This window comes from Phaseolus vulgaris, chromosome 1, assembly GCF_051622355.1.
Source record: "Phaseolus vulgaris cultivar YP4 chromosome 1, ASM5162235v1, whole genome shotgun sequence".
In the NCBI taxonomy this organism is placed as follows: Eukaryota; Viridiplantae; Streptophyta; class Magnoliopsida; order Fabales; family Fabaceae; genus Phaseolus; species Phaseolus vulgaris.
The window spans coordinates 2,088,285-2,113,988 of record NC_143498.1 but is presented as its reverse complement, the minus strand read 5'-3'; the positions used below and the strand labels follow the sequence as shown (position 1 = coordinate 2,113,988).

The window sequence follows — 25,704 nt, the reverse complement described above, 5'->3', positions numbered from 1 at the left end:
TAGCCATTATCAACTATATATTGCTTTTTCAATAGATGTTTTTAAAACTTTCACAAAAGTCTTATCAAAGAAGGACACATTGATAAAGAAAGTGAAAATTTTATAAAAAATGTTTATAAAAAAAATTGGTATCTCAAAATCATATGTTATCCTTTTTATTTATTTATGTATGACATATAAATATATGTATATCTTAATATTCTACTTAATTATAAATTATTTTATAAAATATTAAATAAATTTCATCATACTTATTTATTATATTAAATATTTTAAAGATAGCTTAAAATACAATAAGATTTTACAATAAAAATATAAATAAAACATTCAATATTTACATACACAAACAATATATGTATATTATTTTTGTAATTTTTAATAATTGTTATTCTTACATAAAAAACTAAATGATCAATTTAATTAAAAAATTATTATTTTGTCAAAAGAAAAACATGATATATATATATATATAGTCAATAACAATTTTTTGTGAAAAAAACTATATATATTTATGAGATTCTTATTGTTTATTTAAAATTTTATTATAAATTATATATTATTAATGTGTATAAATATATGTCATTAGTTTTTTTATGTAATTTAAAAAAAAAATGTAAGACGTGTCGAATAAAGAGTTAAGAAGACTCCTTTAAAGATAAGTTATTTTTTTTTTCTTAAAAATGTAAATTTCTTATTATAATTTAATAATAAATTCATTAATATTTGTATATACACACACGATTAATAACGCACAATGGTTAATAATCATATGCTAATATTATTAAATATTTATAAAACAAAAATAGTCAATATAAACGTGTTAATAATAATTCTACGAAGCTATTAATCATATATTAATAATTATGTACCTGTATGGATATTGGGAGAATGAGTAATGTTGATCCACGTAGATATTCGATACTAGTTTCCTCTTTTGTAGGTTGACTCGGACCTTGGCCATGTGGATCTCTCAACTGACGGTTAGAGACATGTTTAGTGATTCCTGGATCGTGTTTTATTCAGCGAAAATTATAACTGTTTATTCCACGAATAAGTACGTTTTTATTTACTTAAGTCTTTTAATAAAAACCATTCGACAAATTACATTCACTTATAAAAATCAATTAAATTTATACATGTAGCTCTTTTAGAGATAGTTTGATATTTTTCCGTTTGAAGATAATCGTTTTCTCTCACTCACACGGTAAACACACTCTCTCACTCTTTGTCTTCTTCCTTTCTAACCAAATTCGGATAATGGTGTCTCTAATATCGCCACCTTCTTCGTCTTCCAACGTTCAATTGCACGAAACTCGTTTCTTCTCCACTCTCTTCATTCCACCAAGGTACTATTCTCACTCACTCATTATTTATCCATTTTCGCTCACTTTTTATTTATCCATTTTCGGTTTCAAAATTGTTCCTACTTATATAGGAGCGTTCAATTTCTCCACAACACACGAAACCACCAAAATCACAAATGGAAAACGGTACGGTGCGGCGTTACCGGCGCCGCCGCGTCTCCTCCGCCGTCGTTGATGAAGGAGCCTCACAAATTCTTCGACCACGTGATCATCACCGTTCGCGCGGGCGACGGAGGCCACGGCGCGGTGCTGAATCACAGAGAGAAGAACGAGCAGGAGCAGGGTAAAGCGAAGAAGAAAGGGAAAGGCTCGTTCAAGAGAGACTTCGATGGCTCGCTCATACTCCCTTCGGGAGGGCACGGAGGGGACGTGGTGATCTACGCCGACGAGGGTTTAGACACGTTGCTGGAGTTTCACAGCAAGAGCAGGTATCAAGCCAAGCGCGGTGGCAACGTTGGTGCGATGGGCGTTTTGACGTCGATGTTGCGGAATGGACTTGTGGCGCCCACGATGCGCATTCCTGTTCCTGTAGGTTTGTATGCTCTGTTTTTGTGTTTTACTGATTTTTTTTCCTGATTATTGGCCTAATTGATAGCTGTTTTTGAACTTTTATGATTAGGCTTTGTGACGCTAGAAACATTTTCCCAATGTTAAAAAATAGAAAGGAACAAAAATCTATATAAGTTAGCTAAAATTAACTTATATATGAGATGAAAATAAATTATAATAGACTTAAAATGAAACAAGTTTTGGAAATTTACTTATGTATAAATTAATTTTAATTTGTAAGGAAACTAATTTTATTTTCTTATTCTTTTAGTAGAGTGCTTACAGCAAAGTTTATTGAATCAGGTCCAATGAAAATAATAAAAATTTTGGATGAAGTTTTGATTCCGGTAAAAGGGGGTCGAACTTTATGTATGTGTGTTTTACCTTAATCCCTCGTTCAGATGCATTCTCAACAGGGATGACACTCTGATAGAAGATAAGAAGACATTGGAATATCCTTACAAGTTCATAATCATAAAATGAATGTCTTCCTTGCCTTAAAACATTAATATGAGAAGCAATATAAACCGAAAGGGAAATAGTAAATGACCTGAACTCTTATCTCCCCTCTCTTGGCCGTGATTTGCATACTCCATTTGATTGAGTCTTTAATTGAAACTCAATCTTAACCCAAGCTACAATTACAAATTTAAAGCAAACACAAGTCAAAGTAAAATCTAGTGTTTAGAAACACGTATTTTATTCTCTAAAACTAATATTAATAAAGATAATTTTCAATCATGTACTCATCACATTCTCACAAGGGATTGATGTTGGACAGGACTCAACACACCTTTAGTTGTAGGCGACATTGCAAGTTGTAGAGAAAGCAAAAATGTCTTTAGGAGGCTTATTCATAGTTGTTCACCACTCTTAAGGTCTTTGTTTACATTAAAATGGACTAAAGTGTAACATATATTCATCTCGCAAAGGAAGGGTACGTAATTAAAGTAGATGGAAGAATGTAAATTAAGTATTTTTAAAAGAGGATGGTGTAATTTGTTCTAAAAAAGTATCAACCAAGAATGAAAAGAAAACTGAAAAACAAATGTCTCTTGTTTGGTTTGAGAAAGTATTTTTGTTTATTATTTCCTATTTTCATTTATAATTACAAAAATATCACTTTATTTTCTCTTTGTATAGAATGGTGAAATAAAAAATAAGTCTTTGAAATTAGAAACGTAGTGAATATAAAATGATGCTTTTATCATTGATGAAAACAGGAGACATTTTCTCAAACCAAACAAGTAATCAGGTGGCAATCGACTTATTCTTTTTTTGCTTTCATTTTGAATTTGCATGTTTTGAATTTAGTTACAAAAAAAGGTTAACTTGTTTTCATTTGGTTCTTGTTTGGTAAAAACAATCTGCCAAGAATTAAATTTGACTGCGTTTATAAATGTCACAGGTACAGTTGTGAAAAGCAAGCGAGGGAAGGTGTCGGCTGATCTAGCACGACCTGGTGATGAAGTTCTCGTCGCTAGGGGAGGACAAGGAGGGGTAGTGTACACATTCAAAATTCTATTCAAATCTGTTAATGTTGTGATTGAGTTATGAATATTTTAATCGATGAAAGACATTACCAAATTGTTTGGTGGATAAGTTGTATTGTTTCAGCTTGATGATAAAATGAATAATTAGACTGTCAGAGTTCACATGTGCATATAAATCATTTGGCACTACAGTAGGGTTGTTGCCTTATGACGTTAAAGTAGTCATGGGTTTAAATTCAGGAATTGGCCTCTTGGGTTTGTAGGAGTAAGGATGCTTACGTCTACCCTGCCTAGACCCCATTAGGTTGGAACATTGATCACTGGGCTGCCCTTCTCATTCATTTTTTCATGACATACCTTTATCTTGTTTGTTAGTTTTGTACTTTACACCTGAATCTGAATTTTCTTTTTTGCATGCCCAGATTAGCTTGCTGGAAATGCCACATGGTCAAAGAAAAAAGATGATGGCTCAGACAACAAATGTGATGAGAGATGATTCAGACAAGGTAAAGTTTATCAGTATGCGTCCTTGGAAATATATCATTAGTAACCTCTTATAGTTACAATCTTGTGCAAATTGAAAATCTTATATAAGGATAAAATCAACCGGTGTCTCAGTTAACCAAAGTATTTTTGAGTTTTACAATTTCATAATGACTGACCAATTATTTTGTATACTTGTTTTTCACTATTTTTGCCATGGGTTTACTAATATTCTGCTTTTAAATTGTTAATTGTAATTGTTAGAATAAATAATCTTAAATAGAATTCATTCATTGTATCTAATGTATCCAAAGTTATTATAAATATGAGATCCTAAGAGAGGGAAATTCACTCAAATTCATTCTAACTCTTGTATTTTTCTCAAGTGTAATATTTGGCTTTGTTTGTAAATGTAAATCTTCTTCAGTCTGGAAACAGTAGAGTAGGAGTATTTTGAAATTTCTGCATTAGCAACTTCTGTTCTTATCTCACTGTAAGATATAACATTACTATTTAATTTTTTTACAGATTTTAGTTCACGGTCAACCTGGAGAGGAAGTTAAGTTGGAGTTGATCCTACGAGTTGTAGCTGACGTTGGTCTGATTGTAAGTTTTGCATCTATGCATAATGCCCTTTTTATTTAGTAATATGATGCCTTAGTTCTATCTTAATAATAACTGTGAGCTTGACATCGGTGAAGTTTTAGTTTTTTTATCTCCATATCAAGAAGATAACTTTATCATTGTCGGGAAACTAAAATACCATGGTGTGGAGTTTGTGAAAGATGACATGGAGAGGTGTAATATACCTGAAGTATTTTTTTCTTTCTTTGTATCAAATCATTTGTTTGTTTGATGAACAAAGGTCAACTGTATATTGGTTGTTTCTTACATTTTGTCCTCCTGGTGTTTTCATCCTTTCATCTCATGACCACGTTAATCTTATTTTAGGGACTTCCAAATGCTGGGAAATCAACACTTCTGGCTGCCATTACACTTGCTAAACCTGACATTGCTGATTACCCTTTTACAACATTAATGCCAAATCTTGGACGCCTAGGTGGTGATCCCAGCCTGGGGGCAGGAATGTATTCATCCGAAGCTACATTGGCAGATTTGCCTGGTCTTATTGAAGGCGCTCATTTAGGAAAGGTATCAAATACTTTTATTTTGATCAAATGTTCCCATTTTAAACCATTGAGATGCTAAATAACGGTTTTGTCTTTCACTTTCAGGGTCTTGGTCGCAATTTTTTGAGGCACCTCAGGAGGACCCGGCTATTGGTCCATGTTGTTGATGCTGCCACAGAGAGTCCTGTAAATGACTACAGAACTGTCAGAGAAGTATGTACTTTACAGTATAACTGGATATTTTTTTTTTATCCATTCAGGCTAAGGTTTTTTCATTGGTTCAACAGCTTGATTTAAAGTGTTGTTTATTTTAGCTGTGGAGGAGTCTTAATTCTAATTATATCAATTAGAAGGGAGTTTACTTGGAAAATTGATCTTATTATCCCTAATTAGTTTTTTCTTAAAAGTCAACAATTTGTAAGTCATGTTAAGCTGCTTTGTTGTTGATAATCACAACTCTGTTGTTTGTCCATTTGGTATTTTCAGTTAGCTAGGCAAAATATACAAATAAATAACAGCAGGAAATACCGGTTTTTTCTTGCTGTGAAGAGTTTCCCAAGTTCTCTGTTTTCAATCCTGCTCATGCTCTTTCCCCATTGCAATTTCTCTGTTTTTCAGGAGTTGCGCATGTATAATCCTGCTTACCTTGAGAGACCGTATGTTGTAGTTTTGAATAAGATTGACCTACCAGAGGTATGTAGTGTCGGAGCCAATATGTGGGTTAAGTGTTATCTTTTAGTTTCTTTTTATCTTGAAAAGGGATGGCCAATGCATCATCTGGATTGTTTAGGGAGGGTCATGTATTTTCAAGAAATATGCAAAATTATGTCACATAACAAACACTTTCATCTCATTATAATCTTAGGCAAAGGACAGACTTCCATCATTGATTCAAGAAATCATGAGAATTGGCAACCGTGGTGCTCAATTGTCTGATGAAACTGACACGAAGGAGAAAAGACTGGAGGACTATCCTAGACCTCTTTCTGTTGTTGGAGTCAGTGTTCTGTAAGTGATCCAGACTTTGTTTTATATTTCCTTTTGAAAGTGTTTTTCTGTTTGACAATTTGCTCTATATTTTCTTTTTGAAAGTGTTTTTTACGTTTTATATTTCTTCTTGAAAGTGTTCTTGTTCTTTCACACACGAATAGTGATTGCTTAGACAATTTCTTCATTATATTATAATTCTAATACATGGACTTTGGTCAACAAGAGTCAGCCTTCTGTAAGTGCGAGAGTCTTTTGAAAGTGTTTTTCTGCTTGACAACTTGTTTTATATGTTTTTTAAAATATTTTTCTTCTTCACTCGTGTAGTAATTGTGCAAACAATCTCTTTATTGTATTATAATTCTATACATTGACTTTGGTCAAATTTTGTTGTTGCTTGCAGAAAGGGTGTCCGGATTAATGAGATGTTGAAGGAGATAAGGGCTGCTCTAAAGAAGTGCAAGGATTCTAGTGAAACATTGGTTTCTACTTCAGAATAGCTTATTATATGCTTTTGTTAAGCAATATTGCATTGCAGTTTATCAAGGCCTTTTTGCATTGACAACATGAAAATTAGTCTGGTATTAATGTGAATTTATCAGAGAACAAAGTTAAGAAAGATTATTACCAGTTCTCAGGAGTGAGATACGATGAAAGCATCAAGATTGACATAAAAAAGTTTATACTGTTGTAAGCATCAGAATTGACATGAAAGTTTACAAAATTGCAAGCATCAAAATTGACAAATTGAGAATGGGAGTTTATATATTTTTCAAGCATGAAGAGTGACAATTCCACATGAAATTTGTATAATATATAGTACAAATGTAATCAAAATTATGCAATATTTATATTCTATAATGCGGCCAAGAATCTTGTCTGTCAGTCCCATGCTGGCACCATAAATAGCACAATAAATATGTTATAAGATTACAAATAGCATAATAAATATTATTAGAGGGTATAATAAATGGCATAATAAATATTTGTTAAGGACTATGTCATCTTCTGTGGAAGTATTTGTGCATGTGTTCTCATTTGCAACTTCTAGATTTGTTAGTTCAAACAAAATAAAGCACTTTTGGAGGAGTGAATTGTACTTCTCATACCTCTGTTAAAGCGCTTTTACTTGTTATTATTGAATCTTTCATGATACCATGACCATAAGATCTCACTGGCATGTCAAGTGTCTACTCATGTGAGCTGATGTTGAGAGCATCAACTATATTTCTCTGCATGTCTAAATAACGTGTTTTTATGTAACTGCCACCTGTGAGCAAAATCATGTTTACCAATCTCACTTTGAGTAGAAAGTTTGGAATATAGTGTAACAGCACATTTGGACATACATGTATCTCAATGTGAAAAGCCAACAAATCATAGTTAGGAGATAAACATCATACCCAAGAATCATGGTTTTGAAAACCTCAAATTCCACAAGAAAAAAAAAAAGAACAATGATGCTGTACTTGCAACTGGTCCTTGTTGATACCTCTGTCGTACACAGAGGGATACCTAGTCTTGTTCTGCACTCTTCCCATATCAATCAGAATCACCTGATACAAGAAAAAAAATAATATAATATATCTAAACTATTTCATATCAGTTTTAAATTAATCTAGATATGTTACTTACTCTAGTTGTTAAAGTGCATTTGAGAAGTGAATATTTTCTATTTTAAATCATGCCAAGTTTCAAGACTATTTCCAATCTTAATTTATCAGTATTGATAAGTGCATTTCAAGAATGATCTGCACAGTTTTTTTATATTTCCTTAGGAAACACTTCTTTCTGATTTATTCCAACAAAAAAACTAACTCATAGATAACTAGTGAGTATCTGTGAATGCAAAATGCACATCACTGAAACAGTAAACAAAATGTGAAACGTCTAACCATTTTGGTAGACTGGCACGTGTTTCTTAGCAGTCATTAACTCTGGTTGTAGTTCTTTAATGTGCACTGATTACAATTCCAAACTTTGAAACTACCAGGATCCGTTACTTTGGCTTTGTAATTATTGCAATTTCATGGATTAAAGTTTCATTCCTGAGAGTCTCATAGTTATCTTGCACTGTTTCTTCCAAATGTCACATGGCAAAAGAAAGCATTAGATAAACAGTATAAACCAAGAGAAACCGCTTACAGCTTTTAATTTCTTCCCTTATCGTTCGGTTTTTATAGTCTGCATTCATGGTCTCACTCAATAAATAAAGGGAAAACCAAATGAGAGTTTTGCTCTCGATTCTTCACTACCTGAGTTTGTATACAAACAAAAATCCAAGCCAAGTGTGTTAAAGAGAAACCAACAGTGAGACTCATAGTTGACACGATGATCCTGGATCATCATGCCAAGTAGCCACAAAACTCCACTAAGGGCCACGTTTCAAATACTTGGGTTAACTATTTACTCATCTGAGTATAAATACCCTCATCACCTCCCATTTCTCACACCAAACACAGCCTTCTCTCCATAGTCCCTTCCCCAGCACAATGCTGAAATCAGGCATGGGAATGAATGCGAGTAAGCAGGTGAAAAAAGCTGCTAAAGCAAGTTCCAGAAAGGGGTGTATGAGGGGCAAAGGAGGCCCTGAGAATGCCACTTGCACCTTCAAAGGTGTGAGGCAGAGAACTTGGGGCAAATGGGTGGCTGAGATCCGTGAGCCCAACCGTGGTGCACGCCTCTGGCTAGGCACATTTGAGACCTCTTTAGAGGCTGCCATGGCCTATGATGGTGCAGCACGCAAGCTCTACGGATCTGATGCAAAACTCAACCTCCCAGAGCTTCCTCTGCTCTTCAATTTCCAGTTTCCACCACCAAATCCTTCTCTCAACCCTCAGATCCCCCACATGCCACCACCCCCACAGCCTCAAAACCCTCAGATTCCCCTTTTCTATGATATTTTCAATCTCTCCCCCTCTGATTTCATCAACACCCTCTCCAATAACACCAACATCATCACCAACCCTGTTGTCTCCCCGCCCCCTCAGCATGCAATTGCTGATTCTGCCCCTGTGTACACCAGCGACTCTCTTGTCGCAATTCCCTCTGAATCCACCACCACCACCATGGAAATTTACCCCTCCTCCAATCCTGTGGAGATCAACAAGGTTGATCCTCTTTTGTCATTCAATGACACTCCTGACCCCATGTTTGATGAGTCCATCTGGGCTGAAGCAATTTCTCTGGATTTGCCTCTCATACCAGAAGCTGCTGGAATTTATGAAGCTGAAACCTTTCTTGAAGTGGGTCCTTGGGACTCTCTGCTGCCAACTCCCTGGTGCATGTAATCGATCTCAAATGGAACTCCTAAGCCTGATGATACAGAAGTAGTAGTAGTAATAATAAAAGGAAATCTCATCTCAGATGATGAATACCTTATACATCACCTAAACTTAGGGTTATGTGAATATATATATAAGTGATGTATTAATTCTGTGAGGCTGTGGAATACATAAAGGTTATATATATAGGCAGTGTATATATGTATGTGGGTCTCTGTCTTATATTTAAAGTATGTCTTAAGGCTGCTAAAGGACGTCATGTTAACTTCATCGGCATGACAGGGATCATCTGTATTATTTTATCATCAGCAGCATATTATTAGAATGCTTTGTATAAGAATTATATTATAATATATATATTATTGTATAATATTATCGTATAATGTTGTAACTCTATCTTAGAACTTTCATAGAAAAGCTCAAATCTTTGTCTTAAAAATTTCTCTCCTTAACATTTTTGGTTATGGGGTAATCGTCATTTTCCTCCTCCTTAGGACGTTTCTGTATTAGGGTAAATGTTATTTTCCTCCTCCGTAGGACGCTTCTGCATTAGGGTAAATGTCCATGTCTTGTCGGATTTTTGTGTGACTTATGGTTCTTGCATTAGGGTAGTTAGGGTTATCGTCATTAGGGTTACTGCACTAGGGTAAAAATGGGTTATCGTCATTAGGGTTACTGCACTAGGGTAAACATCATTTTTACCTTGTCGGATTCTTGTGGAACTTATGGTTCTTGCCTTAGCATTATCGTAGGTAGGGGTTGGGTTGTTTTCTATTTTCATGGGACGTAGAGTTCTTCTATTCTGGTCGGACTTAGGGTTCTTGTTTTCTGGTCGGACTTAGGGTTCTTCCCTTATGCTCTCGAGTTGCTGATATATTTAGGTTCTCTTAATTCCTATAGAAAGTGCCAATACAGCTTTTGTTTTAATCTTTTCTTTGAGTTTTTGTCTTGAGTATTCTTGTTTTATCTCAAAACTTCATTTCTTATCACCTGAGTAGTTTTGTTTTATCTTCAAACTTTACTTGAGATCTTCAAACCATTCTAATGCAAAAGAACCTTTCTCCACAAATTTTGTCTGTACAATTTGTGTCTTATTGTTTTATCTTCAAGGAATCTTGAGTTGTTGAAATATCTTAGTATTTCTATAATATATATATATATATATATATATATATATAAAATTTGTATATACACTTACTAGAGTTCTAATATAAATAAATTTGTCTTCATGCAAATAATCTTTTGCCAAAATATATTTGTAGTATTGTATGGAATAGATAATATTACATAATTTTTGTTTGCAATAGTTTAAATAGTTTTTTTATCCCTTATCTATATAGAATAAATAAAATAAACATAACTCTTCTATTAGTAATATAAATATTCTGGTAAAATAGACAATTCTACGTAAATATTTATATTTTGGTAAATAATATTACTGTACCTAATTAGAGTTATATATGTAGTTAAATATATTAATATAATAATATTTTAATAAAATAATGTTAAGAGTAATAACTTATGTAGTGTACTTAATTGTTTCACTAGTAAAACTTTATGTAATACCTACTTTCTACATATTTGAATAGTAGGATAACATTACTGCTTGTAAATATCACGTAAAATTATATTTTGTGTTAATATTTATTAGTATGATGCATTATGTTGGTAACTAAATATTAAGTAATAATATTAAAGAAATATAATGGAATGATGACTAATTATTTAAATAACTCTTAAAATACTAGTTATTTAAATAATTTGATTGACATTTGTATTATGAAAGTAAGTAATTCTTACCTGTAAAACAATTTGAGTTTTACTTTATCGATATTTTAGTTTTTTTTTTTTAAATACTGATAAAAAAAACTTTTTTTTTAAAATGGAGTATATATGAATATGACTATTATTGTACTCCAATCCTTATCAAGTGTAAAACTAATATATATAAAATGAAAGTTGAGATATTTTTTCACCTACAAAACTGTATAAATAATTACATGACTATAAAAATGATATTTACATGATGCTAAATATGTTTAAACTAAGATTTTAACAAGTTTTTTCAAAAACATGTTTTATTTACTTTGAATATCTTCATATTTATATAATTATAAAACAGGTTTATAAAGGACATTAAAAAATTCTCTAAAAAGTAATGATAATTAGAATACCTCTATAATTTAAGTTTTGGAATCTTCCAACAAAGTTATAGTTCCAAGTGCCAAGAAAAAAATTACATTCTTATATTCTGTCATTAGTGCTTTAAATAACACTACAAAAAAAATCAGTATTATCTACGGATTTTTACCCAGGGATCTGAGTCCGTAGGTAAATTCAACGTTACCTGCGGATATTACTTACGAACAACATTACCTACGGACATTACCTACAGATTCTGAATCTGTAGGTAAATTCAGCATTACCTACCAACTATTACCCACAAATTCTGAATTCGTAAGTAAATTCAGCATTACCTACCAACTATTACCTACGGATCTTATTACCTACCAACTTTTACCTACGGATCTCTATTACCTATCAACTATTACTCACGAATCTTTATTACCTACGAACTATCACCTACTTATCTTTATTACCTACCAACTATTATCATAATAATTATATACATAATATTAAAAATATTAATATAATATGAAAAATTATAAAAACATAATTCATATTCATAAATAATAATAATAGTAAATAATTTATACATATTATTAATATTAATATAATAATTTAAATAATATAAATAGTATTATATTAATAATATAAATAATATAAATAATATTTAATAATATTAATAATATTTAATAATATTAATAATATTTAATAATATTAATAATATTTAATAATATTAATAATATTTAATAATATTAATAATATTTAATAATATTTAATAATATTAATAATATTTAATAATATTTAATAATATTTAATAATATTTAATAATATTTAATAATAATAATAATATTAATAATATTTAATAATATTAATAATATTTAATAATATTAATAATATTAATAATAATATTATTATTAAATATATGAAGAATGTTATTAATTTTTATTTTATTAATTATATTAATATTGATAATCATACTTATAAATATAATTATAATCATAACATGACTGATGTAATGGTTAAAGCTTCTATGGACATATCTCAAGGGACTTGACTTCGAGTCCCACATGCTGCAGTTTAGTTCTAACATTAATTATAATTGACAAAAAAATAATATTTGTAAATAATAATTAAAAAAAAAAGATTCAAATAATAATTAAAATTTTAAAAATAAAATATATTAACATTACCTACGAACTTGGAGTCAGTGGGTATTACCTACGCAGTTGGTGGGTAATGCTGTTTTCGTTACCCACGGACATAATATCCGTAAGTAAATTACCGACGCCAACATTACCTACAGATTTTGTCCGTAGATAAATTGGATTTTTCTTGTAGTGAAATATAAAAATAAGTATTTAAACAATAAAAAAATTATTTTTATGTATAATATTTTGGAAAGATTTTGGACAAGTATATATGCAAAACACAAATAAACAGTTTTAAATTGTTAAATTTTATTTATTTATTAAATTGATACATAAGTAAAATTTGAGATTCTGGATGGTTTAGGTGTATAAGTATGAGGTGTGATTAAAGTTGCTAATCAAGTAAGAATATAGGACATATATTCGTGTTTTTTTTATAAATAAAATGCATGTATAAAGATTGTGTGTGAAAAAAAAAAGACACATATCCCATGAGTGAAGAAAAAAAATTAAAATTTTATTGAATCTCACTTGTCTTATCTATTTTTCTGAGAATAAAGTTGTATCTACTTTAAGATTAAAGAGTGTGAATAGTATTTAAGATGATTTCACCATATACAAAGCTATTTCTCCTATAAATTATCATGACGATAACTTATTCTAAATTATATCCTTAATGAGTAAATAAACTCAATTGAAAAATAAATAAATAAATAAACTCAACCATTATTATAAAAATAAAATTATTTCAAAGTATGGATACAACGACTAAGCTTCGCTCAAATATAGGAACTTAAAGCATATTTTCATCCATACTCGTCAATCTTTATTATTGTTACTTTGTTGTGGTTTTTTCTTTCTCCATTCCCACAATTTCTAATAGTACTTTTACAATTTTTAAAATATACTTTTTTAAAAGTAATTTTTAGATTACCTGTTTAAAATAAAATTAGAACAAACTGTTCAAAATAAACTTTTTAAAACATAAAATACATTTCAGAATAAACTTTTTAAAACAAAATTCTTTAAACAAGTTTTTCAGAACAAATGAAACGAGTTCAGAGACGAGCTTTTCAAATAGAATTTTCAGAAACACATTTTTCAACGCGTAATGTTATTTTGCAGAGCAAGCAGCACGATCACGATGGTAAAAGAATTTTAGTATTGTTATGTACCAAGGTAGGACGAGATAACTAATGAGAGGATTAACCTTCCTTCCTATCAATTGATCGTACTACTCTTCAACAAGTTTCTCTCTTGTTTTTTTTTGTCTCGACTTTCGGTTTCCTGGTAATTTTCGAATAAGATATCTGCAGAAGACACTTTAACACTTAAGTTAACAAAAGGATTCGGCACTCGGTTGTCGGTAGATAATGACGTACCTGATTCTTGAAATATGTGTTATTTATATTACCTTTGGTGAGTTTTCCTTATTGGGTCAGGTTAAACCTAGCTCCTAATCACGGATTAACTTTGCTGACTTTAGTTGAGCGTAATTGGACTTGAACTATCGGTTGGCCCGACGAACGTGGGCCTTGATTATATTTGGTCAATCCAGTGATGGGATCCGAGACGTTACATCAGTCGTACGACCCTCACCGATACAAATATATTTCTCTTTCAATAGAGGTACAATTGGTAATTATGAAGGTGTAGTTGATCACATTATATTGTTATTCTTAAAAAATTGGACTTAGTTAGGCCCAGCAATTCAAACAAAAATTCAAGAAAATGTATGGGTAACTTCTTCTTGCACCATATCAATTTCAACTTGCACCCTATCATTTTTAAAAATTTTAAAAATTATCCTTTATTCTGGATTTGAAAATCTGGAATTCAAAAGTCAAAAAATTTGTTTTGGAAAAAGAAAATCTGAAAGCAAAAAATACATTCTAGAAAAGAAAATTTGTAACATAATCTGAAAATGCATTATAAAAAAGAAGTTCCAAAATTAAAAAATGTGTTCCAAAAATCTAAATGCAGAAAGTATTTCAGAAAAAAAAATTCAGAACACAAAATCTGAAAATGTTTCAAAAAAGAATTTATAGAATTCAAAAATGTATTCCAGAAATGTAAATATGAAAATGTATTCCAAAAAAGAAATTCTGGAAGTATTTTTATCCACAACCTCCTTTCATTTAAGATCATTTTCGTTATTTAGCAGGATTATTTCGTTATTTTGCACAGGTATTTTCATCATTTTAAATTGGGCTTTTTCTTCCTGCACCCCTACATTTTTTCTTCCTGCACCCCCACAATTTTGTAAATCGCAAAACTGACCTTCACCTTGTTTCGAAAGCAACTTGTTGATTTCCGGATTGCTGAATCTGGAAGTCTAATTTTTGTTACGGATTGATGGATCCAGAAGATTACCGGATTCATCAACCCGGAATATTTATGGATTTTCCAGTCCATAATGCAAAAAAATAAATGCGGATTTTCCATTACGTAAAATTACCGAATTGCATTGTCCGGAAGTAGAAAGAGCTGTGTGGATTTTATGTGTATTTTGGGGTTTTTAAAAAATAGTAGGAATATTATTGTCTTTGCATTACATTGTGGGGGTGCAGGAAGAAAAATGTAGGGGTGCAGGAAGAAAATGCCTTTAAATAGTTGATTTGATGCATGTTGAAATTGATATGGTGCACAAAGGATTTGTCAAATGTTTGATGAGTATTTTACATTTGGGCTATGTGGCGTTTTTATAAGTAATTACTTTTGCAGTCCATTTATTTTTTAATATACTCCTTCCTGTTTTTGTCAAAATTCATTCAAATAATATTCTCAAATTCTATTTTGGCTTCATTTAATATTTTAAAAATCCTCTATTGAAACAATTAATGCATTAGTTAAACGTGTGGATTGATAATTGAACTGAATTAACTTATTTCTATTAAATATATAAAAACTATATCACAGATATCATTTATAAATCAATTTTGGCACACTTGCATTAAACATAAACATTGGTTTAGCAGTAAAGGAAAATATTGTGGAACAGTACACCTTTGCTGCTGGTACAACCTTGAGGAGAGAGTACACCATATGTCAACCAACCCAAATATTTCTGTTTTCATTGCTTTGACGTACGTTATATAGTGTACTACCAAAACAATGAAAAGTTTTAACCGTTGATTTTTGTTTTTAATGTAGCCATCCTACATATTTTTCTGTATATATATTGAGAACACACGAACATGATACATGTTATGATGTTCTATTTTTTTTTATCAGCAATGATGTTTTTATGATGTTATATTTTTTTTATCAGCATTGATGTTTGATATTGTGTACCAAAAACAATGAAAGGATTAGTCCTTGACTGTTAAACAAAGAACATGCCAAAAGAAAGAGATGACCCTAAAACAATAAAGATACTCCATCTTGACATTTTAAAATTTTAACACTTCTGACATTTAATTTCTTGAAGGATGAATCCAATTACGTGAACAGAGACAATGTCAGAAATTTAGATAGAAAAGAAAGTGTATATTTATAATAATTCTTAAAACTTTCAAGATGAAACTGCTGAAATCTATAATTTCCTCATGCCTTCCTCTCTTAAATTGAAAAACAGCACCAAATAAATGTAAAGATCACTTACCAACACATGATTATAGTATTTCAATGTAAAAGAGATATGTCCAACTACTTAGTTATCATCTAGAATCCAAGGAAGAGAAAATTGTTATCACAGGGGAGAGCATTTGCAATGTGATGTTGATGCTCCAGAAGGGGAGCTGAGAGAATTGAAGTTTCATCTAACAAGTGATAACGAATACAAGCTCTAATTTACTTCAAGCAAAACATTCATTAGAGTGTTTGCTTACTATAAACCAAACCAATAAATCATTAAGAAGATGCATCTGTTCCTATACATCTAGAAAATTGAAGTGAAAGAATGGAAGAAACTTGATGCAGGCTATATAAAAGAGAAAAAGTTTCCCTATGCAATTATGTCTCCTATAACTAGAAATAATCTATCTAGTATTATTTTACAAAGGCGCAAATTTACATATTTTCCCAGGACACTTCTCTCACGGAAGAAACTTGTAACTATAACATACACTAGTTACTATAACCAGTAAACTCAGAAATGCACTGAACTCACAGAGAGAACAAATACCCTATGATTAGAGAGATTAAAATTTCACCTAGAATTCTGAGGCAACTTGTGATTGAACGCAAACAAGTTGCAAATAACCTGAAAAATTTCAATGAGACACTAGTTGAAGGCCAAATATTCAGTGTTCCAAAACTTTGATCTTGTTGAGACAAGAATTCATGCCATCAGAATCGGCAGTAGAGAATCGATCACCAACCATGAGTTTGTACTGTTCAAACTTTGATTCCTCACACTTCAAGGCAGCATTTTTACAAGCCCTTATACTTCCTGAAGCACAAGTTAACATTTCATATCAGGATTTATAATAATTTTATGTTAAACATCAAATCTTTAAGCGAAAGAAAATGTTTAAATCATGAATACGGCCAATGGCTAGTTAGATGCAATCAAATTGATAAAAAATGCCAAAAAATTTTGGAGTTTCATTCATATTGCTGTAAACATAATGCTTTATACATCAACACAATGCATAAATGATTTAAATAAAATCCTTATCCCTCCTAACCCGCACTGGGAAGTAAGAAAAGCAATGCATAACTAATCTATATATACATATGACTGCAGCACACAGTCCATGTCACCCCAACAATTGCATATATCAAATTATTGCAAACCAATTTCCCTCCCAAAGCTCCACTCCCCTCATAATAGGAAGCCTAATATCCAAAACCTCAATTTTCTTTCAATAGTTATAATACACATGCTTTTTGTTTTCACATTGATACCCTGATGTCTTTTGTTTTCACATTGGTACCCTGAGGTCTTTTGTTTTCACAGTTAGTAGCTTTGTTTTAATAATAAATTTAATCATAACCCCATAGCAAGATAGGCTCAGCATTCTATTGAAATAATAAATTTCATCGTAAATGTACAAGTTATGAAAATACGAAGTCATTCTTTTGTTGTTGAAAGATAAAGACGAGCGACAGCATAATAAACAAAGGTTTTCTGACAACAGTAGTGCCGCAGCCGCAAATAACAGGATTCTAAATCGAAATCTGGACCAATTTGTTTATGGTATGATCACAAAGCAGACCCTCCAGGGTAATGAAATCCTTCCAAGGGGCTAACCTCTCTATACATTTTTTTTCTGATACACGTAGACATGAGGATCAAACTGAATAGAAAAAAAAAAAAAAAAAAGCAATAGCACAATGCAAAATTTCCGATTTTTTCACAATTTTCCTTTTCCACGAGATATCATATCTAGCACACACTTTTTTTCTTTTCTCCCTTGTTCAATTCCAATATATTTCCAAAGAAATTAACCAAAAAAAAACCAACGAAGCAGGATTTTATTTTTGTTTACCAGACAAATCCAGCAAATTAAACATGACGGGGCAGTTTGCAATGTTTGTGACCATTGTAATGGCAGACCATACTTTCTGATAGTCCTCTCTTGATACCCGAATTATACACACATTGGTAATTGAATTCACATACTTAACTGTACACAAAAAACAAAAAGCAAATGTTAATACGATCAAAATCAAATTGTGTAGAATTAAAAAAAAAAAAGAGCATGAAATCAAACAAATTAGCACTTACCTTGGAATGATCCCAACGATGAAGCCAAACCACACTCCCCAAAATTCTCCAAAAGGCTGTCTTTCACAGCTTTGGAGACATTAAACTGTGTAATTATAATAGAATCATTGCCCACTTTGTCTCTATTAGGGTTGACAAAAACCTCCATCACCATGTATCTGTTTCTGAATCCCACCATGATCCTTCGCGCTGAGGCAAATTGAAGATTCGAATTCCCAGAACACAAAGCATCGATGGAAGGAAGAAAAAGAAACCCTAGAAGATAATGTCAGATCAGGAAATACGGGCCGGGTCTTTTAATGGGCTTTGAGTCATGAAGCCCAATAGTGCGCACACGTGTTTTGATTTGTGATAGAGCACAAAGTTTTCTCGGTGTGGCCTCGTCTCGGCCTCTCGGCCAAGTCTTCTAAGGTCTTGGCCTCTCGGTCGTCTCGGCCAAGCCTTCCAAGGTCTCGGCGTCTCGGCAAAGTCGTCTAAGATCTCGGCCTCTCGGCCGTCTCGGCCAAGGTGTCCAAGGTCTCGGCCTCTCGGCGTCTCGGCCAAGTCTTCTAAGGTCTCGGCCATACCGGTACACTTGCCCCCCAGGCTCAAGGGCAGATGTGTTAGATATGTCCGATGAGTCTTTAATGATGGTGTCGGTCGGTTCCCCTTGATCGTGCGGCTATTCCATTTCTCGAGGTGTGACGTGACCCTAGGTGTGATCAAATAAGATGGATTCGGGCGGTCGGCCTTTTAATTGTGATTTTAATCGAACAAGAACGGGCGATCGGCCATTTAATTGTGATTAATCGAACAACTAAGGATAGGTGGCCAGCTTGCGACGTTAATCGAGAAAGTGAAGTGGGCGGCCGACCATTACTAGCGATGAATAGTCGAGCAAGAGGGTAGCAGGTCGGCCAATACTTGCGATGTTCATCAAGCAAGCGGGCGTTCGGCCAATACTTGCAATGTCATCGAGCAAGTTTGGTGGGACGTCGGTCGGCCAATACTTGCGATGTTAATCAAGCAAGAGGGCGTTCGGCCCATACTTGCAATGTCATCGAGCAAGTTTGGTGGGAAGTCGGCCGGCACTTGCGATGTTAATCGAGCAAGCGGGCGTTCGGCGGCCGGGACTTGCGATGTTAATCGAGCAAGCGGTTTATAAAATCAAAGTTAAAGCAGTTTTAAAAGTGTAAGAATAGAGTGTTTGAATTCTCGAAACAACCGGTTGAATTCCGATTACGTTAAAGTAATATGATAATTCTGTTGCCGGACGAGGCATAAATAATTCTGATTACATTAAAGTAATAAGATAATTATGATACCGAACGAGGCATAAATAATTCTGATTACATTAAAGTAATATGATAATTCGGATGCCGAACGAGGCATAAATAATTCTGATTACTTTAAAGTAATAAGATAATTCTGATGCCGAACGAGGCATAAATATTTTGATTACATTAAAGTAATAAGATAATTCTGAAGCCGAACGAGGCATAAATAATTTCAATTACGTTAAAGTAATAAGATAATTATGATGCCGAACGAGGAATAAATAATTCTGATTACATTAGTAATAAGATAATTCTGATGCCGAACGAGGCATAAATAATTCCGATTACATTAAAGTAATAAGATAATTATGATGGCGGACGAGGCATAAATAATTCCGATTACGTTAAAGTAATATGATAATTCTGTTGCCGGACGAGGCATAAATAATTCTGATTACATTAAAGTAATAAGATAATTATGATACCGAATGGGGCATAAATAATTCAGATTATATTAAAGTAATATGATAATTCTTATGCCGAACGAGGCATAAATAATGCTGATTACTTTAAAGTAATAAGATAATTCGGATGCCGAACGAGGCATAAATATTTCTGATTACTTTAAAGTAATAAGATAATTCTGATGCCGAACGAGGCATAAATAATTCCGATAACATTAAATAAGATAATTCTGATGCCGAACGAGGCATAAATAATTCTGATTACGTTAGTAATAAGATTATTCTGATGCCGAACGAGGCATAAATAATTCTGATTACGTTAGTAATAATGCGAATGCCGAACGAGGCATAAATTGAGAGTAATAAAAGGAATAGGGGACTTGGATTTTGATTTATAGTGCCTCGTTAAAACCTTCTCGGTCGTAAACCCTCCTTAGGGAAAAACCGACTGAGTGAGGAAAGAGTACACTTTCATTAAGTTCAACTGTAATAAAATTTGAGATGCGTGGCATTCCACGTTCTCGGTATGTCCTTCCCAGACAAATGTTCTAAATAATAGGCTCCATCGGCTGCTGTGTCTGCTATGCGGAATGGTCATTCCCAATTGCTAGAAAACTTGCCTCCTTCCTTCCGGCCGCTACTCCGCATTCGCCATACTAATTCGCCTTTGTGGAACAGTCTTGGTTTGACCTTGGAGTGGTTCGGACGGTTCGTTCGGTCTCGACTTCTCTTTCTTTGCTCGGGGTTTGGTGTTTGAGGACTCCAGATCCGACGGCTTTGAACCGTTGGTGGTAATCAATGTGTTCCTCGATTTGCATGAATTTGGTTGCTCGAGTTCGAAGGTCTTCCATGTCTTGAGGCGGCTTCTTGATGAGACTCAGTAAAACGGCTCGGTCGGATGGTCGAGACCAAATGGTGCAATGCAACTTCCTGCTTGAGCCCTCGGATGTTCATACATGCTTTGTTGAACCTATCTAAAAAGGTTCTGAGAGATTCACCTTTTTCTTGTTGTACCGCTAGGAGAGACATGGAGGACATGTGATGCGGTCGGCTAGTGGCATACTGAGTAGAGAATTTTACGGCTAAGACGTCGAAGTCGTCAATGGAATTCGGAGACAGCTCTGTAAACCAAGTAAGAGGTTCTCCCTGGAGCGACGTGGGGAATACTTTACACCACACATTGTTATTTGTGGTATACAAAGTCATTTGCGTCTTGTAAACATTTAAATGGTCGTCCGGGTCGGTCGAGCCGTCATAGAGTTTAATGGCGAGGCCTCTCCATTTGTCAGGAAGTGGTGTGGTGATGATTTCGTCTGTAAAAGGATGACCCCTTTTACTTGACTTTCTTTTGACTGTTTCAGCTCTGGAAGCAGGATTGGTGTCGGCCGGTGTAGGTATGGGAGAGGCGGTTCGGTTGGCCATATGGGATTGGCCTTCTCGTTCGGGATTATCGACCTGTCGCTGGAGTCGCGCACGACGGTCTTCCATCCCCTTTTGCCGCAGTTCCTCCATCTGAGTTTGGAGGGTTTGAATTATAGTCATCTGTTTTGCCATAGCGTCGTTGTTGTTCCTTGTTGCAACCATTATAGCTTTAAAAATTGAAATCTTGCCTCGGCCCCACGGTGGGCGCCAATTGTACCTGAGTGGAGAAACGGGGCCAGGCACGGTCGGTTGACGTGACGAGATTGCTGACGTGTCGATCTTCTTCTCCTTCGGTCGGGGGAGGGTACCTGCGAAGGCACTCCGACGCTCAAGTAAGTATGAGATTCTAAGCGCGGTTTCGTAAGTGAATGAAAACGTACCTTTCTCTGGCTTGAGCACAGTATTTATAGGATTGCCTAATGGGCTTTCTATCCCTTGGGTTCAGGGTGATTATGGATATGTCTTGTCAGTCGTGCTCCGGAATACCCGGGGAACATATCTTCTCTAAACGCATATAACTTATTCTTCGGAGGTGTATCTTAACCACCTTAGCTTGTCATAAATGCCCTTACATTTATTGTGCATTCGGTGGGTCGGCCACGTGCGTTCGTCCGGTTCCTACCGGTACAACTATAAAGATAAAAAAAAACAACTTACGAAAAACAATTATTAACGTCCAATTGGAGTTCTTGATCGAAAACTCATATAAAACTCAATACAAATACAAAATAATTCTAACATCACACAAATTATCAACCTTTGAAAAAAATCAATGTCTTCACCTAAGTGTCAACCATAAAAAAATCATCATCAACATTCAACTATTTATCTAAACTAGAGATTTACATAAACTTGATGAAATGATCGAAACTTACAAGAGAGTACTTACATTGACCATCATGAGATAGCAAAATCTACACTTGACCAAATGTGTATCACTTCCATTTACGTAATATTTACACTATTTTAACCTCATATATATTTCGTCATCCTTAACCTTCAAATAAATTATGTTTAAATTAGTTGTAACTAAAACATCAATGTTTCTTTTTAAAATGGAAAGATATATGTCTTTTTATATAAAAAAATTTCAAATATTATAAAATAAATTTATAATTATACTTTAATAAATATATAAAACTAATTTCATATTACAAAATATTCTATTCGAATTATAAATTATTTTTTAATTTCTAATTTCATTGTTCAATTTCTAATAACAATTTAAAATAATCTTAAGTTTTTTAACATACTTAAAAATACTCTTTTGAATTTTTTTTACATTCACAAAATCGATTATCAACATATTTTTTTTCTTTCAAATAACATTACAAAATCAATATTAAAACAACATATTTTTCACATTTGAATTATTTTTTATTTTTTCTCCTCTCTCAATCCAATCAAAATTTATTCTCAATATTTTTAATTAATTATTTGAAGATATTTTTTTCTATTATAAATTTGATTTTCCTCCTTCTGTCCATATTTCTAGAAGAAGAAAAAACAAAAGTCCACCTTGAAAATTGGACTCTCCTGAACCAATTTTTGGTGGGTTTCCAGCGGCCCAAAGCAGACGAAATTGCAGGTTGAAATTCAGTGCAAATGTCGTATTTACGAAATTAATTTTTCCTTGCTCCATTTCGGTATTCTACATTAAAAAAATATTATTTTAGGGAAATTATCTTCTAAAATTTGGGTATTATATATTAACAAAATATTACTTTGGGAAAATAATCTTCTAAAAACTATTGTTGTGAATAAAATAAAAATGAACACATTTCATTTGTGTGGCCATTCAGATAGAGGACAGAGAAATCGTAATTTCCTATGTTCTGTTCCAATCTCTCAATTTTTTTTTATCAAAATAAAAATAAAAGCCTGCATAATATATTTATGTATAAAAACTTTATTCTTTGTATTTTATTCATCAATTTTGTCGTCACTACTGAAATAGGATCATATATAAAGAAAATGTCAATCATGAAATTTCCACGCATTAATTAATTGAATACGTCAACAACCATCCCAACCAACCTAAAGTCCTACACCATTCAATTTAAATCCTTTCAAATATATATTATATTCCAATACCTTTTATTATTTTTTAAATAAAAACTTTTATCATAAATATTATTATACATTTGACATACAGTAAGTATTATTAAAAAAATAATATATATATATATATAAATTATATCAAAATTTATATATTAACAAAAATATATATAGGTAGATTATACCTATTTATAAATAATTTTAATAACAGACTAGATAGCCGCTTATTATATGAATGAAAATATATTTAATAAATAAATCTTAAATTAATTAATTTATTAATACACGTATTTAATTGTAAAATATTCTCTAATATTTAAATTAATAAAAATATATGAAAATGTAATATGATTAAAAATATATTATGATAATTTGCTAATCTTCTTATATTTACTTCTATTTATAGAGTTTTTTAAAAATCTTATCATACCTATATTTCAGTAGGATAGTATAAGAATAAAAAATATGATAACAGAAATTTACAAAAAAAAAAAAATCAAAAAGCAGAGTCTAATAAAAATATCTTAAGGAATTAAAAGAAATATTTAAAAATGAAAAGAAAAGAGCAGAAAAGGACAAAATGTATTTTAAAATATATATTATAGGATATATTTGATGATGATAATGGTGGAGGATGAAAAAGTGATGGAAGAAGGAAGAGAAGAAGAAGAGTGAGATTGCAAGAAGAAGAAGGAAGAAGAAAACATGTTACTCAGTTTCGTAATTTGCCCACTCAAAATTCTCTGGGACTCTCTCAGAATCATTCACACCAACAAACTTCTGTTCTGTTTCATTCTCTGTTTCACCACGCTCCCTCTGTCGTTCCTCACTTTCACGCTTGCAATCTCCACCCACCACCTCCGCACGCGCGTCTACCACCTCGAAGCCGTCGCGCGCGTCGTATCCACGCGCGTGGAGGCGCTCCACATCTGGCACGAGTCGCGCGACGACGCCGTTTCTCTTTTCCGCACGCGCGCGCTCTTCACTCTCCTCTCCTTCCCCCTCTCCCTCGTCGCCGCCGTCTCCGCTATTCACGCCGCCGCCCACGGCAAGGCCATCTCCCCCAGGGGCGCCAACTGGAAGCGCCCTGCTGTCACCGTCCTCTTCGTCTACTTCCTCCTCATGACCTTCGCCCCCGTGCCACGTGTCCTCGCCGCAGCAACCCTCGGGTCACCCGTATGGATCCGGGTCCTCGCTCGGGTAATTGGGTCGGGTGGTGAGGTCTACCTCCTGTCGGTTGTGGGCCTCGGAATAGTGGTTTCCGTGACGGAGGATCGGGCCGGGTGGGAGGCTATTCGGGTCGGGTGGGGCTTGATTCGCGGAGGGAGGGTGTGCGGGTGGGTTCTCTCGGGTTTGTTTGTTTTGGTTTCGGGTGTGATAAATCGGAAGGTGGAAGCGATTTTGCAGAATCAGAATTCGGAGATTGGTGTTTGGGACAAAACGTTGTTCATGTGTTTGTATGCTTTGGTGGTGGTTTTCAGTTACGTGGTTACTACTGTCTTCTACTGTGACAGCAGAAAACGACACGACAACAACAACCTTAAGGAACCTCAAGATCATGAAATTGAAGACTGTGATGCAGATTCAGCCTCAGAACTGTAGGGTTTTATTTTTTCATTTCTTCTCCTTTTCAGATTTAGCTGAATTATCTTAAATAACTTTTTTATGCTTTTTTTTTTGAAAAATGTAATAATTAATTCTTAAAATGTATATGATACGTAAGTGAAATAAGAGAATTTTTTCTTTATCAATATTTATTTCAAAATAATTCACGATAGTATATTGAATCATACAACACCCGATATTCCAGAACAATTAATTATATACATTTACATATTTCAAAAATAAAAGTATACTCATTTAATAATCATAAAAATAATTGATTAAATGTACTTGCTAAAACATATATTAATAAACAACATTCATAATCAATTACTCTTTTATATTATTTTCAATAAAAAAATATAGGTTAGCAAAAAAATAGGTGGTTTGTTTAGTTTTCTCCGTTATAGTGTTATACAAACCAATCAATATGGTTCTCCATCTGTCCAAAAATAGGTTATTTTTATAATTCAAATAAAAATGAATATTTTATTTGCTTTAAGTTATAAGGTTATATATTTCATAAAATAAATTTATGTTTTATTTTTTTGTAAGGATTAAAAGAATAATTTGTAATAAATTTGACGCAAAATTGAAAGAAAAAAATAAATGAAAGAAAGGAAAATTTAACACGGATCCACAGATTGGGCTTTAGCATGGGTT

At 32.9% G+C, this 25,704-nt stretch overlaps 4 protein-coding genes and 1 long non-coding RNA gene across 6 annotated transcripts; 3 read left to right on the top strand and 2 right to left on the bottom strand.

The window, feature by feature from the left end:
- Positions 1-1,148: 1,148 nt before the first annotated feature.
- On the top strand, positions 1,149-6,753 carry LOC137816369 (putative GTP-binding protein OBGC2). 2 transcript variants are annotated; one of them, XM_068619473.2, is made up of 10 exons: positions 1,149-1,346; positions 1,436-1,896; positions 3,322-3,413; positions 3,829-3,912; positions 4,418-4,495; positions 4,841-5,041; positions 5,125-5,232; positions 5,638-5,712; positions 5,885-6,027; positions 6,410-6,753. In XM_068619473.2, exons 1-10 carry the CDS (start codon positions 1,258-1,260, stop codon positions 6,504-6,506), a joined length of 1,428 nt encoding a protein of 475 aa, XP_068475574.1. In that variant the 5' UTR covers positions 1,149-1,257; the 3' UTR covers positions 6,507-6,753. The 2 variants fall into 2 exon arrangements, with proteins under 2 accessions (XP_068475574.1, XP_090150754.1); XM_090294628.1 differs by having other exon boundaries at positions 1,156-1,346; positions 1,436-1,892.
- LOC137816371 (uncharacterized) lies at positions 6,754-8,436 on the bottom strand. The gene is made up of 3 exons (XR_011081792.2): positions 7,902-8,436; positions 7,410-7,562; positions 6,754-7,276 (listed from the first exon to the last, which is right to left on the bottom strand). It is a non-coding gene; the product is annotated as an uncharacterized LOC137816371 (long non-coding RNA).
- A 27-nt stretch (positions 8,437-8,463) lies between these two features.
- LOC137816370 (uncharacterized) lies at positions 8,464-9,660 on the top strand. Its single transcript, XM_068619474.2, has one exon. It carries the CDS (start codon positions 8,499-8,501, stop codon positions 9,294-9,296), a length of 798 nt encoding a protein of 265 aa, XP_068475575.1. The 5' UTR covers positions 8,464-8,498; the 3' UTR covers positions 9,297-9,660.
- A 6,832-nt stretch (positions 9,661-16,492) lies between these two features.
- On the bottom strand, positions 16,493-18,503 carry LOC137816373 (putative ribonuclease P/MRP protein subunit POP5). The gene is made up of 3 exons (XM_068619477.2): positions 18,240-18,503; positions 18,001-18,138; positions 16,493-16,958 (listed from the first exon to the last, which is right to left on the bottom strand). Exons 1-3 carry the CDS (start codon positions 18,415-18,417, stop codon positions 16,810-16,812), a joined length of 465 nt encoding a protein of 154 aa, XP_068475578.1. The 5' UTR covers positions 18,418-18,503; the 3' UTR covers positions 16,493-16,809.
- A 5,641-nt stretch (positions 18,504-24,144) lies between these two features.
- Positions 24,145-25,041, top strand: LOC137816368 (uncharacterized). Its single transcript, XM_068619472.2, has one exon. The coding sequence runs from the start codon at positions 24,145-24,147 to the stop codon at positions 25,039-25,041; it is 897 nt and encodes a 298-aa protein (XP_068475573.2).
- Positions 25,042-25,704: the final 663 nt, after the last annotated feature.

Coding starts and splice junctions, on each gene's coding strand:
- LOC137816370 (XM_068619474.2), top strand. CDS start 8,499: ATGCTGAAATCAGGCATGGGAATGAATGCGAGTAAGCAGGTGAAAAAA.
- LOC137816368 (XM_068619472.2), top strand. CDS start 24,145: ATGTTACTCAGTTTCGTAATTTGCCCACTCAAAATTCTCTGGGACTCT.
- LOC137816373 (XM_068619477.2), bottom strand. CDS start 18,417: ATGGTGGGATTCAGAAACAGATACATGGTGATGGAGGTTTTTGTCAAC. Junction 18,139..18,239: donor ATCGTTGGGATCATTCCAAG/GTAAGTGCTAAT, acceptor TTTTGTGTACAG/TTAAGTATGTGAATTCAATT. Junction 16,959..18,000: donor TAATTTGCTGGATTTGTCTG/GTAAACAAAAAT, acceptor CTTGTGCTTCAG/GAAGTATAAGGGCTTGTAAA.
- LOC137816369 (XM_068619473.2), top strand. CDS start 1,258: ATGGTGTCTCTAATATCGCCACCTTCTTCGTCTTCCAACGTTCAATTG. Junction 1,347..1,435: donor ACTCTCTTCATTCCACCAAG/GTACTATTCTCA, acceptor CTACTTATATAG/GAGCGTTCAATTTCTCCACA. Junction 5,042..5,124: donor AAGGCGCTCATTTAGGAAAG/GTATCAAATACT, acceptor TTTCACTTTCAG/GGTCTTGGTCGCAATTTTTT.